Consider the following 16313-nt stretch of genomic DNA (forward strand, 5'->3'; position numbering starts at 1 on the left):
ACAACCCACTGTCCATACATAAATTATCATCATGTTAGGGGAAAAAATCATCTTCAAAGGCTGTTTGGATCCAATAAGAGCCCAAACCAAAAAGTTGTTAGGAGCGCTGGGGTGCAGCTCCAAGGCAAAGGCACAGTTCTGTATAAGCCAGACTGAACTGGGGCCGGCTTTGGGATGAGACCTTGGTTGGGCAGAGATTAATTCGGAACGGAGACAGATGAGACTAGAGGAACAAGGTCTTCCTTTGGCGCAGGTGTCGATGTCAAAGGGATGGCATGGATTTTGTGCCAGGTTAGAAGTTGGCTCTTGCTCCAGAGCAGAATCGGAGGCGGATTCAAGAGGCAGAAGGTGCCTTGGGAGGACCCTACCATTAGCAGCCCGACTAAAGGCTCCCTCGCATCCCTGCTGTCCGTAAGCATACCAAAGAGCTGGAAGAGTGCCAAAAACGTGTAACAACTTCATGAAGGACCTCAATCAGTTGGGATATCAACGATGGACCCCGAAGCTCTGAATGCATTGGGATCAGTTGAGGGTATCAACTCCTTGGTGGGGGATTGAGAGAGAGGCTGCGTGGCACCCTCACCTGCTTGCAACTTCTCAGGCTAGGATTGCCAGGACTGGGACAAATCCCGGTTGGCCTTCTTGTGCTTCTGGTTCAACATACCAGAAATATTGGAGAATGACAAAGAACTGTGAAGGGAACAACATCAAGAATGGAACAGGTCAGCACCCTCAACTTAGAGCCGGAGTGGGACTTCCAGTGTTCAGACATATAGCATCGCTTGGCATTTCCAGACAGCATTTGGGTTCATAAGGTTACACTCCTCACAGGACTCCAAGCACATCTTTTGGGGTCTGTCACAGACTTTTTTTTGCCACAGGCCCTCCAAGGCTTAAACCATGTACTTTTAGGGAGGGCCCTATTCGTGCACAGGGGTGGCACTTACATGCAGCTCCATCATTACTTCCAAGGTGGAATAACGCCAACATGGATATGCATGGTGCCATCTACAGCTACACTGAAGCATTACTGTGTAAACTTGTGGTTCAAGTATAGAACCTGGGAATATTCTACAGGAGAGGAATCTGCATTTATAATTATCCATCAGAACGCAGAACAAAAATTTCTTAGAAAGGAAATCTCCGGATTTCAGTGATGATTCAGTGGGCCGTCAGAAGTCATAAACCGCTGTTACAAGCAACCATGACTCACATCGTGAAAATGGCAGAAGGGTTTGTGTTATGGGTTTCTGCAAGATAGCTTATAGATAATTTTACTTTAAAAGATTCATTTACTGTATTGAAAATAAAATAAATCATCTAAAGTGAATCAAAAATCCAATAATGTACCAACATACATTACAGCTGCAGCCTGGGTCAGTAGCGTGTATAGCATGAATGTAACAGTTTTATATTGCACAAAACATTCACTCCATTAATCAAGTGTACAAAGTCCAAGGCAGTAATTGTTGAGAGATTAAACATCACAATCACTGAAAAGTAGAAACGGTACGTCCTGAGGCATGAACTTACTCAACAAGAGGACAAGATATGCAGGATAAAGGATAGAGAGAAAGTAAACAGAAACAAGTTAAAATAATGAAAACTAGCCAACAGTGAGAGAGGCCAAAGAATTAGCTCTTGATTTGCCAGTTGTATGACACAGTATCTATCTGAAGGCAGATGTTAGCTGTTCAGGAATAAACACAAATGCAGAGTTTAGAAAAAAACAAATCCAGTCTTCCAACATTAATGCACGAAGCATTATGTTTCAGCTGCAGTCGATTACTAGGTACAGGAAGAGACAACTGGGTGACAAAGTGTTTTTGTATAAAGGGAAATGGCTTATGTTTTCGCCTTTAGTCATGTGGAAAACGGGCTCCAAGAGTGGATTATTTGGGATTATAAAAATTGATCAAAGTCATATTACATAAACGCGCTTTGCAAAATTCTGCAGATTATTTTCCACGAGTCACTGCCAAAGGATGAAATACTGCAAAATCTAGCTTGGCATATACATTTTTATTCATGCTAAGACTACTGGAAAGGAGTGTATGTGTTAAAGAGACAGCATAGGTGGATTTTACATTCATGATCAAAACATACTACAAAAAAAGAAATGGTTCACACTCTTTATCTGTTGTAGTCCTTTTCTTGTGTCAAGCAGGTCTTCTGGAGGAAGAGCTAGTGGAACCAAGAGGTAATTAACTAATAAATGGGAGCAGTCAATAATGACAGAATGAAAATTGAAAGAGTTGCACAGATATTCCCAGAAGTCAAAGTAAGTAAATAGACTCTTGCGACCTCTGGCTCAGTGATACAATGGCTTGAACATAAAGAAAAGCAGCATTGCCAGTGCCAATAGCTCAGGCTCTTGTATAGTGAAACCGGTTTCAAAGTTTCCCCGACACATAACAAGGTGCACGTTGGTTCTAAGTGTAAGAGAGGGCCACGGTGTAAGGAAACAATCCAAATTGTGCCCAAGTAATTTTAAATAATTGGGGTAGGGCATGCCTTTTTATTAACTGAAAAACTGCTGTGACCTGAATTCACAGGAAGGGAAAAGCTTGAACAAGTGAGAGTTAAAAGCCCTGAAACTTACAAGGAAAACATTGGGGAGAGGGTATGGTCCAACGGCCTCGAAGCTGGGGACCCGGGTTCGAGTATCGGCAGGGACGCTCAAAAGCCTGGGATTCTAGGCAAATCACTTCATCTCCCTGTGCCTCACAAAATGAATGTGTCTGTTTGGAACGCAACTGGTGCTCATGTAAAGCACTTTCATACCTTTGTGTCAAGTTCGCGCTATATAAAATTCCGGAAAAAAAAAACACTTGAAATTTCTCTTAAAGGTAAGCAAGAGAATAGAAATTAAACTTATGTTTCACTTCACGGGGCGTATTTTTCCACATGTGATTTTTTCAAGGCTCAGGCTCTTTGGTTATAAGTAGCCCAGACAGTGGGAAATGGGCTGGTATCGGTTTCATGTTCGAAGCATGCCAAGCAGTCTGCTCCCTTGTAGCAATCTCATGTATGGTGTCTGTATCTGCACACAGTTCAGGGTGAGTAACGTACAGGATAGCTGAAATGTCCTATACAAAGTAGAAAGCAGTTGCACCCAAGGCTTTACACACGTGTGGGCACTCACAGAAACATGCACGCACATGAGCAAAATGGTTCCTAGATTGAACCTTTGTTCCCCTGTTGGAGTGATGCATCTGATGTCCAGCTCCACTGCCTCCGACTGATAAAGAAAGATACTATGGTACCCCAGACCACTGAAGACTACAGACCAGTTTTTAGCATGGCATTAGTGCAGGTGTTTCTCCGAGTCTGTACAGTGACAATGTAGCTGCAAGAAACCGAGACATCTGTAGAATGACAGGGATGTGGCAGACTGCAGAGACGAGAACATACGGTGTGTCTATCTCTACATCCTGCCACTTTTCTGTCACTGTACCGATGATGTGGAGAGACAGCTAAAGCAGTCTACTTATAAAGTGTATGGCTTTACAGGAGCTGGGCTTTGGTGCTCTACCTTATACTCGCCATTCTAGCAGAGCAGGGCATGAGTTGTGAGGCCCAAACAGCAGATCATGATTTGCTGTGAATGAAAACTACAACATCAACTTAAATGCCTGGCCTTTAAAATCATCTGTGCCTTCATTAAGAAATAAATCCTTCCATTTAAGGAGGATTCTCCACAATTAAAGGTTGAGATCTCAGGACCTTCTCCTTCAAAGAGGTTCCAACCCAGGGGCTATTAAAAATAAAACCACAGTTAAGTTGCAAGGACATGAACTACCCTTTGTGTGCAACAATATTTATTTATTTATTTATTTATTTATGAGATTTTTTGTGCGCAACCTAATACCCTTAGGTGTCTAGGCGCAGCGAGATACTCCAGATAACAGCACAGATCAGACCGCATTCTCATTGATTAAAAAGCCAGGTCTTTAATAATTTGCGAAAGTTAATAAGAGTGGATGCAGTTTTAATGTGCAAAGGAAGTAAATTCCAGAGCACAGGCGTTGCTACCAGAAATCTCCTGTCACCCCAGGTGACCGTTCTTGTGCGGGGGACAGTCAAAAGATGGCTAGCTGATGATCTTAGATTTTTTTTAGGGATATACACCTGAAAAGCCTCTTTTAAAAACTTAGGTCCTATTTGATGAATGGCCTTATAGGCTATACAAAGGGCCTTAAATGTAATCCTGCTCTCAACCCTTAGCCAATGAAGATGGCGTATGGCTGCAGAAGTGGAATGTCGCCTAGGGATGTTAAGCAGGATCCGTGCTGCCATGTTTTGGACGGACTGAAGCTTGTTTAAGATGTATTTGTGTGTGCCAAGGAAAAGAGCATTCCCATAATCTAATTTTGAAAAAGCTAGTGTGGTAACTAGCGTTTTTCCTGCAGAGACTGGTAAGTACGGCAAGAGTTTTTTTTATTTTCTTCAATACAAAGAAGGTAGCCGCAACAACCTTGTTAACATGACGTCCAAAAGATAACTTGTTATCAAAAATCACTCCCAGATTTCTGACCTTGGTTGCTGGTATTGGAGGCGGGCCCATCTGACTAGGCCACCATATGTGAGACCATTCTGGATGGATTGTGCCAAAGGTCATAACCTCAGTTTTCTCCGCATTAAGTTACTATATTACTTTTAAAGGTTTTAGAGAACAGGCCATCTGTATGAAATCTTAAAGTAGGGATGTCCTTACATTACTTTACTGGGTGCGAGAAGCATTTTGATGTTCCTATTTTCCGTGATGATGAATGGTCTTCACTCGTCAGGCAGTCAAGCACCTATTTAGGTTGTGCCAATTTCAGAATGTTTTTGTGCTAGAGCACTAAACTTTCTAGACTGTGACATGTAATTAAGATAATCCCACAACCATCAACAACTCAGGTTCCCTCCAATATTCTTACCTTGTTCCAGTAACTCTTTTATAGTGGTCTTTGGAATAAACGGCTAAAACACTGACCCCAGATCCAATGTTCACAACTAACAATGGATATGGATCATCTAGGTTGAAAGGCATCTTCTGGCATTTGTCAGGGTCGGATGCATTTTCAAAGTAGTAGCACTCAGCCTGTCCATTAAAACGAACAGAGTCTATATACAGCAAGCCCTTCACAAGGCAGTCCAGCTCATCTAGTTTATGTAACTGGAGGTTCCCAATCTGTAAAAGAAAAGTGCAGCATTAACCAGGTTGAGGTGTGTCAACTAGAAAAGCTATTTAATGTATGAAAATGATACAAGAAAAAGGTTCAAGTTACATTTATGTTTATCATATACTGTTGTAGTGAGGTATCTTATCGTTAGAAACGTGCAAAATGTGATACTAACATGAAACTTTGCACAGGGCTTAATAATAAGGTAAACAATGAGTGATGATATAGACCCCAAAAATGCCAAAAGTTGTACAAATTCTGCGTTTCAGTTGACCCCTGACAAAGTATGAGAAATTGTTAATGGACCCAGTAAGTAACTACCTTATGATGCAAATACAAAAGTATGTTGTATTGCCCTAGTCCAATTTTTCATAGAGGTTTCTGAAATTGTGAAGAGATTATCTGCTGTCAAAGAATAAAAATGTCTACCAAAAATAGATGTGAATTTGTAATTATTGATGAAGAGCTTATATTTAGTACACAAAATGTTGGTACTGACATTGATTGGGATTTGTGTGTATTGTGTCAACAAGATTTACCAGACGTTGTAGTGTGTCCAGCTAATAGCAAACATTCTGAATTGGGTACAAAGGTTTGCTTGACTATCTGCTAGCTTTTGACGAAATAAAAGGACTTCGATCAATCATGAAGACAAAATTGTATTTCGATCAATCATGAAGACGAAATTGTTAAAACAATCATGATGTAATTGCACAACTGTTGAATGAAAACTGTGGAACATTCCATAAAACTTGTAGGAACAAATTGGACTAACACAAACTTGCAAAGTTATCAAAAAAACAAACTAGTTCAAGACAGTTTTCAAGAGTACTTCAAGGTGTACATGTGCTTCATTTATAGTTGGTGAATGGAAGATATGTGTTTCTTCTGTGACGAAGAGTCAGGGGCAGAGCTTACAAATGTGCGTACACTTGAATTGAGTAATCGAGTTCGAGATGTCAAGTTGCATTAAGTGACTCAATAGTACTTGCCAAGTTAAGTGGTAGTGATATGGTTGCGACCGAAGCAAAGTACCACAAAAAGTGTCTTAACTGCTAGGAGAGTTCTGGATCCAACCCTCACACAAAGAAAATCGGGAGGTGAGGATTGCATGCACCAGAGGAGATAGGTCTGTTCAGTTAAAGAAAAGTGGTGCATGGGCTTTAGATTAATAAAGGCTCAGGCTATGAAAATACGAAGAAGGGCAGTAAACCAGCACACATCAATTAAAAAGTGGTTTCAAGAAAATCTTGACCTGGAATAAGTTGGATCCAAGACAGTTTGGCAAGCTCTCGATTTCCACTGGAGCGAATTTGGAAAGGAAAATGCTTAAAGAGCAATTCGACAGTCTGCTCCTCACACTAGAGTTTGTCAGAGTCGCTTGTGGATCAAGTAACTGCCTATGGGAGAGATCCAAAGCAAATCTCACTCTTCAATGTTTCTGAATGGTAGAAGTGTTGCCCTGAAGAGGTTACCAAAGAAGGGCAAGCCCTGAATGCTCAAATAAATGTATGATAGCTGAAAAGGCTCAATAAGGACATGGAAGGTGACCTTTAGTTGTTATTGTAGTGGTGCAGAGTCCTCATTTACAACTGATTTTCCACAAACTGGCTCCTCACTTCATCAGTGACCATAATAAAATCCAAAACGGCGACCAAGCTGCCTCCTTCCCCAGTATAAATCACTCTTCTGGAGAAGCACAACATGCACTCTTCTCCTGCCATGCATAATGAGTGCAACTATAGATGATAAAGTGAAGATCACCATCAACATAATGGGATGGTTTCCCTTCTCTTCGAACATATCTCAGGTGGATTTGCCAGCTCAAAGATGCTTGCATTTGCTTGAGGCTCCCACTTAAGGGACATTTTTTAAGGCAATTGGTGCAGTAGGATTGGCTGGAATGGGGGCTGACAGAGGTATCAATGAGGTACCAGATTAATTTAGTTTACAACACTTCCATCAAGTCCAGAAATCTGTAGTGCAAAAGTCCTTACCCATGCACAGTCACTAAAACCCTAAATGGATTGGATCACTCTGGGGTCAAGTGTCAACATCTAATACTCCCCTGTAAACACAAGGAGATGTTTGCTGAAAAGGAGCGAGTGGAGGGCCCAACCCTCATCTGTAGTACTCTGAGACATACCAAAGCTGCATGGATTTAGTCTCTAAATACTGGGCCGGATTGGCAAAGGAGTAGTAGGAGAACAGGCTGAGGTTTAACAGCCTGGAGCAGTCCTGACTTGCCCAGCAAAAACATGGCACATGATTGTGGATCTGTCAGAGTTTCATCCATTGCTGGAGACTCTATTGTCGTGGCTTTGTCTAACTGGATATATAGAGCAATGGAATAGACTACTGAATTATTTACCGTGACTCCACATTGGCAACAAAGATGAATAAACAAAAGGTCCCAGTGGGTTAACGCCATCTCCAATGCTTAATTTTGCCCTGGGCCAGCCAGCCTTTCTGAGATGATCTAAGATGATCCGGGCATGAGACTCACTTTACTCGGTACTACTCACTGCTCAGCAACAAGTGAAAGAACCTGAACAAGCCACATCATTCTTTCAAAAGCACATCTGTCATGTGACCGTAGTGTCATCACCCGACTGGGTTTTTAAGGGACTCCTATGACGTGACAATCTATTCCTCACTCAAGCCAGTTTGTCAAGGAAATGCTGAGCTTTCATAAACTCTGCTCCAAGCCTGCTTGCTTTTTACAGATGAAAACGACAAGTGAATACAGAGCTGCCAGATGTTCCCATTTTATGTGCAACACCTTCAGCTAGTTCAGATTTTTAGTCAGCAGAACATTCTTCTTTTTTGTGATTTTTAGTTTAGTTTTTTTCTTTTAGTAGTTAAAGCATGTGAAGAGCTTTATGCTTAAAAGCTACAACTGGTTGTGTGCCCAGCACCTGAAATGGGGCTATTAAAGACATATGTGACTGACTGTACCCCAGCATTACCATCTTTTAAGAAACAGGTAATAGAGAGACAGACATGCGCGTGATAAAATGCAGATTATCACCTAGACATATCTGAGACATACTGCATAATGGATTACTGAATACTTAATAAAATTAGATGCAAATGACAACCATATGAAATGCAAACCTAATTAAGAGGTCAGAATCAAGTCACTGACAGTTGGCTTTTCAAAGGTCCCAGACCTACATAATTTCCACAAGCTCAAAGGGACACTGAAATTAAATTACGCACTGCTTCAGTACAGGAACGATGTTCTAGTACTTGCTACAACTGCGTGTGAGCAAGGAGATGTTTTGAGGCCATTTGCCAGTTCTGGAACAAGGCAAGGCCTGCTCAGCTCCACGGCACCACATACCAACTTGTAGGCAGAAGGGGTGATCAGGTGATTAAAGAGATACAGCATGCCCAATAATGTGTATTCTTCTAGGAAGTAAAATGTTATCTTTGACTGCAGTGCTGCGGAGTGGAACAGGAAACAGAGAAGGTTATATTTCTGCCATTACTTTCAGGGAGAATTTTATTCTGATTTGTGCCCATGATATTTACTCCAAGGTCCCCTAGTAAGCTATTAGCAAATTAATCGCGCTTCTCAATGTTCTCCATTTTATCTAGACTGTTGCTGGGGGAATTGTAAACTGGAAATTCACTGTAAGTGATAAAAAACCGATTACATTTTACTACAGGTGATCAATTTACAGATAGTGCCTGCATGATTCATGCAGATCACATCTTGCCTAAAAGGAGAAAAAAGGCTGATATGTATGTGGCTGACTACAGAGCTCAAGAATTATGACAACAAATTTGTCCATTATATTTTATTATTTAAAACATTACAGAAAGCACTTACTGTAAGAAATTCTTCTTCAAATTTATATGCACCACCCCCTGTGGCACAAAGAACTGTGTGCAAAGTTGAAAAGTTTTTATCTCTCCCCATATGGATAAAAGTAGGCAGGTCCTGGGTTGGGAATCGAATGAAGTGCAAATTTCCAGTTCGCCCAAATAGGGTTAAATCCTTCAGTTCAAGGTGCACGTCCCGAATTCCAGTGGAACCATAGGCAACATTGGAGGTCAAGTATTTGCGTATACTTTTCAAGCTTTCAACTTCTTCCTCTTCCTCTGCTGCAGTGATGTCGATAGGTTCAAAGTAGGTTAATTTTACCAAGGTCCCTCCAATGTCCATGCCAAACCATGGAAAGGCTGTGGGAAGAAAGCATTAATTCATTAGGCCCACAACAATTTTAAGCAGTAAATAAAAAAGTAAATGTTACACAACAATCCACCCCAAAAGGGCAACTTACACTTTCATTACAACAACGTTTGAGCATGTTTACGCACCATGTCAGAGACCTAATGAACAAGTTACTTACTTTCTGTAATTCTGTAACGCCTTATCTGTTTGAGACTTTGGGCCACAAATATCAAGCATTTTAGCGTTTGCAATGGGCCAATTCTCAGGATTGGCCCGTTTGCGAACGCCAAAAATGTTTTTCACATGTATCAGACCCTATTTTGCGATTCAGTAACCTGTTACTGAATCACAAAATGGGTTTGCAATTCGGTATTTGGAAGAGGCATGTTTAGGGCGTCCCTTCCAAATACTGAATCGCTGCAGTATGTGTGAATGTTTTGGGACCGTGAATGCTGTCGCAAAACATTCACATTTACCACCAACTTCAAGTTGGTGGTAACCCATTCACAAAAAGGAAGGGGTCCCCAGAGGACCCCTTCCCCTTTGTGAATGAATGCAAAAACATTATTTAAGAGCAGGCAGTGGTCCCACGGACCACTGCCTTCTCTTAAAACAATGAAAAGTGAACTATTCATTTTTTTTTTTAATCTAAACGCAACGTGTTTTTCTTTAAGGAAAATGGGCTGCATTTAAAAAGAAGATTGCTTTATTTGAAAACAATCTCGGTCATGGTGGACCGCAGCAGGACACCATCCCCATGATGTTAACGATTTCTAGGAGGTCGCAAATTGCGACCTACCTCATTAATATTAATGAGGCAGGTCAATTTGCGACCTTCTACGAATAACTATTTGAAACTCTTGGAGTTTCATACATTGATAATAGTGATCACCTAATTGCGATTCGCTGTAAATCGCAATTAGGTAATCTCAATTACAAATGTTGATACATGTGGCCCTTTATCTAGCAGCAGATTAGGGACCAGTACCCCCAGTAGGTAGCATCGTTCGTATCCACATGGCATCGTCTGCACCAAAGTGACGTTCGCAGGGTCTATATGGGCGCAACCCAGGCGCGCTGACATCAGTTACTTTTCGGGACTTTCCATGCCAGAATGGCGGAGTCACAAAGTACACTGACCACAGGTGTGGAAAACTAGGGCCCTGAAAGGGAAGTACCCTGTCCCTAGAAATCTGTTCGCGGAGCCGGTAAGAAATCTGCAGATAAATAGAGTCTCCACCAGATAAGGCGTTACCCAAGGTAAGTAATTTGTTCATCTGACAGACATCTAGCTGCAGATGACTTACCTTAGAATAGATACCTAAGCAATACCTACCTGGAGGCGAGTCAATTTCACACGTCTGCCGTACCTAAAGGGCAAAATGCCCAGCTCTACGGTCCAGACAGTAATCTTTGTTGAACGTGTGCAAAGAGGCCCACATTGCTGCCTGGCAAATATCGAGGACCGGAACTCCATGAGCCAACGCATTGGTTGCAGCTTTAGCTCTGGTGGAAAGGGCACACAAACCCACAGGGGGATGGTAATTGGCCAGTGTGTAGCAGATTTTGATACAGAGCATGATCCATCGGGAGGAATGTTGGTAGTACACCCAGAATACTTTTGTGGGGTCAAGGTAGAACACCAATGTTCTTTTTGGGTCCAGATGGTTAGTTGCTTCTCTTCCTTAAAGGGGTGAGGTTCCGTGTAAAGAGTAGACAGTGATGTTGTGGCCTATGTGAAATGGAGTGACCACTTTCAGAAGAAAGGAAGCTCTTGTATGAATCACCAGTTTGTCTGGGCAGATGTTACGATAAGGAGGCTTGAATGACAAGGCCTGGAGCTCACTGACCCTCCGGTCAGATGTTATCACCATGACAACGGCCGTATTGATGGTAAGGCGTCTGAGTGGATAATTTTGATGGGAGCGCACATAAGGAAGTCGAGGACCTGACTGAGATCCCACTGGGGCATAACGATGGGAGTGTGGGGGGGGAGGGGGGGGGGGGGACATATGTTGCAAATCTTTTAAAAACATATGTACAATAGGGGGTTGGAAAAGGGGAGGTTGATCATGCAACCAATGAAAAGCAGAAATTGCAGATAGCTATCCCTTAACAGTGCCCAGAGCAGAGGCCTGCTGGGAAAGAACAAACAGGAGCACCGGCAGAAAGGGGATCAATGTGTCTTTCTAAACAGCATGCCACAAATTCAGCTGAACGGTAGGCATAAACGGTCTTGACAGAGGAATGCCTGGCTGCCAAGATAACACTACAGACTTCAGGCGGAAGGTTGAAAGCTATCAATTGTCGCTGCTCAATCTCCACACAAGAAGGCAGAGTGTTGACAGGTACGGGTGGAGAACCCTATTCAAGGGGCAGCCTGATCAGAGGACCAATGGCCATGCACAGCAGCTCGGGATATCAAACTCTCCCTGCCCAGTCTGGAGCCACAAGGATAACTTGGGCCCGGTAATTTGAGAATGCTGGGCAGGAGTGGTATGGGCAGAAAGGCGTCGAGGAGGCCTAAGCTCGATTCAAGACTTTAAAGTGTCTTCGAGCTAGCACCTCCTTGGAAACTCCAGCGCCCAAAACTGGTGACATTCCGGATCTTCGGAGTTGGCGAACAGATCTAACCAAGGCTCTACCCTCTGCTGAAAGAGACATTGCACCACCTCTGGGTTGAAGCTACAGTTGTGATCCGCTAGGTACCTTTGGCTGAGTTTGTCTGCTATGTCATGCAGAGAACCTGCCAGATGTTGAATCATCAGGTATTTGCCCTGTTCTAGCCATGTCCTGAGACGCAGGCTCTCTTGACAAAGGGTCCACACCCCTACCCCGTCCTGCTTGTTGCAGTACCACATGGCTGGGACACTTGCACTAGCCCTTCTTGGACAGAGGGTAGAATGGCTTTCAATGCTAATCGGATAACTAGGAATGGCTTTTAAGGCTAATCGGATAACTCAGAACTCTGACAGGTTGATGTGGAGTCTGGATTCTACCTCAGACCAGAGTCCTCTGATCTCCACCTCTCTTAGATGGCTACCCCATCCCAGGAGTGACGCATCAGTCATTACGGTCAGATTTGGTTGGAGAAGGCAGAGGAGTATGCCGCTGACCCAGTTGCGGTTCATGTGCCACGACTGCAGCTCCCTTGCACTTCATTCGGAGATCTGTACCATGCTGGTGAGATTCCCCTGATACTGCGCCCACTGGAACTTCATATCCCACTGCAGAGCTTATGGGCATGTGACACTAGCAGGAAGCATGAGGCCCAGCCGCCTGGGAGTCAATCTCACCTAAATCCAGGATAGAGGCTGAAACATGGGTATCATAGGACGAATATCCTGGACTCGCCGTTGAGGAGGATACGACCGAAACTGCACAGTGCCCAGGACAGCTCCACTGAAAGGGAGAGTCTGAGTGGTAGTCCGATGTGACTTCGGGTGATTGATAGTGAACCCCAGCGAATGCAGGAGGTATGCCGTAGTCAGGAGGTGGGAGATGACTTGGAGCGAGCCTGCCTTTACAGCTAGTCGTCGAGATAGGGCGAAGACTGGGAAACCTAACCTCCACAGATGAGCTGCAACTACTGCCATCATCTTGGTGAACACCAGAGGGGCGCTGGTACGGCCAAAAGGGTGCAGAGCGAACTGAAAATGCTCATGGGCCACCGTGAACCGCTGGTAACGGCAGTGGGCAGACAGGACGGGAATGTGAAGGTAGGCGTCCTGCAAGTCCAATGCTACCATACCTTCTCCAGGGTCCAGGACAGACAGGACTTGAGCCAGAGTGATCTTGAATTTCTCCTTCTTGAGGAAGAAATTGAGAGAGAGTGTAGGTCGAGGATAGGACGAAGGCGCCACCGTCCTTCATGGGCACCAGAAAGTAGCGGGAATAGCAACCTTGTTCTACTTCTGGCCCGGCATTCTCTATATGGCTGCTTGGGCCAAAAGAGCATTCACTTCCTTGTGGAGAAGAAATAGGTGGTCCTCCGTCAGCTTGTCATAAGTCGGTGGCATGGAGGCAGAAGTAGTCTCGAAGGGGGGGGGAGTAGCCCCTATGCAAAACCCACCTGTCCAATGTTATGGACTGCCAGCGGGGCAGGAGATGGTGAACCCTGCCACCGACTGGGTGTCCATGATCATACGTGGGCAGTCTAGGAGAGTTTGGAGGCTGTAGGGGCGTTGGTAGACTGGCCCTGACTGTTGGCCACCCGACACAGAGGGAGGTAGGAAACGCTTCTGCGGCCATGCAGAGGCTGGAAAACTTGCGCGCCGCAGTGGTTCGTTTGACGCAGCCATAGAAAGCCCCATGAACCTTGCCGTAAACCTGCGGTCATTAAAGTGCTACAGCGCCGAATCGGCCTCGTCTCCGAAAAGACAGGAGCCATCAAAGTGCATAATCATGACTGAGGACTGGACATCCCTACAAAATAAGTCCTCCTCAACCAGGCGTGGCGTCGCAGGGCCACTGTCGATGAAACCACTCTGCCTAGCGAGTCGATAGTGTCACGTCCACAACGGATGGTACATTTTTCTGCATCCCTCCCATGGGCAATAGCCTGGGAGAGCCTTCAAACTGTTGGCAGCACCTGTGCAACCGTATCCCACAGCGCGTGGGAATAGTGGCACAAACGGCACACAGTGTTCACAGACCGCAGTGCCAGGCTGCTGGAAGAAAACATCTTCTTTCCAAGATTGTCCGGCCTCTTGGATTCTCTGTCCGGGTGTGCAGTAGGGAAGGCACCAGGATTTACAGGAGACATGGAGGCTTCGACCACAAAGGTCTCTGGGCTATGGTGTTGGGTGAGGAAATTTGGGTCCCCTAGAGTGGGGCGATGGCGGCAGGCAATCGTCCTGTTCACAGGAGCCCGTGTTGTGCTTGGACCAAGTCCCAAGCAGGATGTCTGTAAGTGCCTCATTGAAAGGAAGAAGCTTTTTTGATGGGGACACTCCCGGCTGCAGTACTTCCGTCAAGACATTAGCTTTGACTGCCACCAAGGGAAATAAGCGAAGGAAGCTCCCTCTTCCGTAGTCACGGTAGGAAGAGAAAACATGCCAGTATCTGGAGAAGTATCCAGTCCACTGGCTTCACCCCGATCAAGCTGTTCTTTAGAAGGCTGGTATTGTTTGGGGGCCAGAGACCCCTCCCAATTCTCCTGGAGTCCTATTCAATAAGAATAGGGTTCAGGCTCTGGCCCGGAAGGCATGCCTCCAGTCGGCGCCAGAGCCGGCTTTGGGAAAGCCCCTCCAGCTACGGATGAGAATGGGGATGGCAGCACTGGGATTACTAGCTCGGCGTAGGGGAACCGGGCTCGGCGTAGGGAAAAGTCAAGGTAGCATGACCAGCGCCGATACAGATCCATCTGTGGATCCTTGGGGCCTGCCTGGTGCCGGGCCTGGAGTCGCTGACGTGGATCCATTAGGTGCTTCTCACGAACCCACGGGCCCGAAGATGAGGTGCATGGCCTCATATAATTCTCTCGATTAGGCAGGGGTCGCTCCGGCTCTCGGAAACTCAGGTCGGCACGGAGCCCGCACAGACGCTGGCTCAACTGCGTAGCCAGGCCTCACGTGGTGACGCTCCCTTGTCAGCCGACTGACAAGGTGAAGTCGAAGCACGCTTCAACTTCTTTTTGTGGGACTTCTACTTACACAAACGGCTCGACGATGTAGAATGTAACGACGACCTCGGGATGCGCGACAGCTTCCAGGACCTTCCTCTCAACCAGGACCGTGAACGTCGCTGCGTCGCATGTCGAGCTGCCCTAAGTTTGAGGAATCGCTCCTTCAAGGCCTTCAGGTGCACAGCGCAACAGTCGGGGCAGGCCTTTAGGCCGTGGACCCGCTCGAGGCACCAGAGGTATACAAGGTGTAGGTTAGTCACCGACGTCTGTCTGTGACAGGCGCAGCATGGCTGGAAGCCACTCTTCTTCAATGACAACCCTGCCACACCAGGTGGTAAACCTCCAATAAGAACTCGTAAAAATGTTTTTAAAAAAACAGTCAACAAGCATTGGCATAGCCAATAGGGCTCGCTTTTGGGACCTTATAAGTATTTACTTATGCAGCACAATGTCCTTGGTGCAACAACATTAACTGTTGCATGGTTAAACACTTATAGGGCCCCAAAGGCGAGACCTATTGGCTATGCCAATGCTTGTTTTTTTTTTTTTAAAGGACAAGCAGTGCTATCAGGCTCCGGCTGCCACTTCGAGGTAGAGAGAGAGAGAGAGAGAGGTGTGTAGAGAGAGAGAGAGAGAGAGAGAGAGAGAGAGAGAGAGAGAGAGAGAGAGAGAGAGAGAGAGAGAGAGAGAGAGAGAGAGAGAGAGAGAGAGCGGAGGTGGTAGAGAGAGAGAGAGAGAGCGAGGTGTGTAGAGAGAGAGAGAGAGAGCGAGGTGTGTAGAGAGAGAGAGAGAGAGACGAGGTGTGTAGAGAGAGAGAGAGTAGAGCGAGGTGTGTAGAGAGAGAGAGAGAGTAGAGCGAGGGTGTGTAGAGAGAGAGAGAGAGTAGAGCGAGGTGTGTAGAGAGAGAGAGAGAGAGAGAGAGAGAGAGAGAGAGAGAGAGAGAGAGAGAGAGAGAGAGAGAGAGAGAGAGAGAGAGAGAGAGAGAGAGAGAGAGAGAGAGAGAGGAGAGAGGAGAGAGAGAGAGAGAGAGTAGAGCGAGGTGTGTGAGAGAGAGAGAGAGGAGAGAGAGAGAGAGAGAGAGAGAGAGAGAGAGAGAGAGAGAAGAGAGAGAGAGAGAGAGAGAGAGAGAGAGAGAGAGAGAGGAGAGAGGGAGAGAGAGAGAGAGAGAGAGAGAGAGAGAGGAGAGAGAGGTGTGTAGAGAGAGAGAGAGTAGAGCGAGGTGTGTAGAGAGAGAGAGAGAGAGCGAGGTGGTAGAGAGAGAGAGAGAGTAGAGGGGGGGCCCCCCCCCGAGTGTGTAGAGAGGAGAACAGATGTATTAGAGCGAGGTGTGTGT

The 16313-nt window shown here is 45.3% G+C and overlaps 1 protein-coding gene across 1 annotated transcript in view; it reads right to left on the reverse strand.

Moving 5' to 3' along the window:
- Window positions 1–16313, reverse strand: part of PANK3 (pantothenate kinase 3) — a 103301-nt gene that overhangs the window by 42629 nt on the left and 44359 nt on the right. The window contains exons 2-3 of the mRNA XM_085617847.1: window positions 9010–9362; window positions 4926–5179 (exon numbers count right to left, since the gene is read on the reverse strand). Coding sequence (XP_085473973.1) covers window positions 4926–5179; window positions 9010–9362 — 607 coding nt within the window. The remainder of the gene's footprint in view (window positions 1–4925; window positions 5180–9009; window positions 9363–16313) is intronic.

This window comes from Triturus cristatus, chromosome 7, assembly GCF_964204655.1.
Source record: "Triturus cristatus chromosome 7, aTriCri1.1, whole genome shotgun sequence".
Taxonomy (NCBI): Eukaryota; Metazoa; Chordata; class Amphibia; order Caudata; family Salamandridae; genus Triturus; species Triturus cristatus.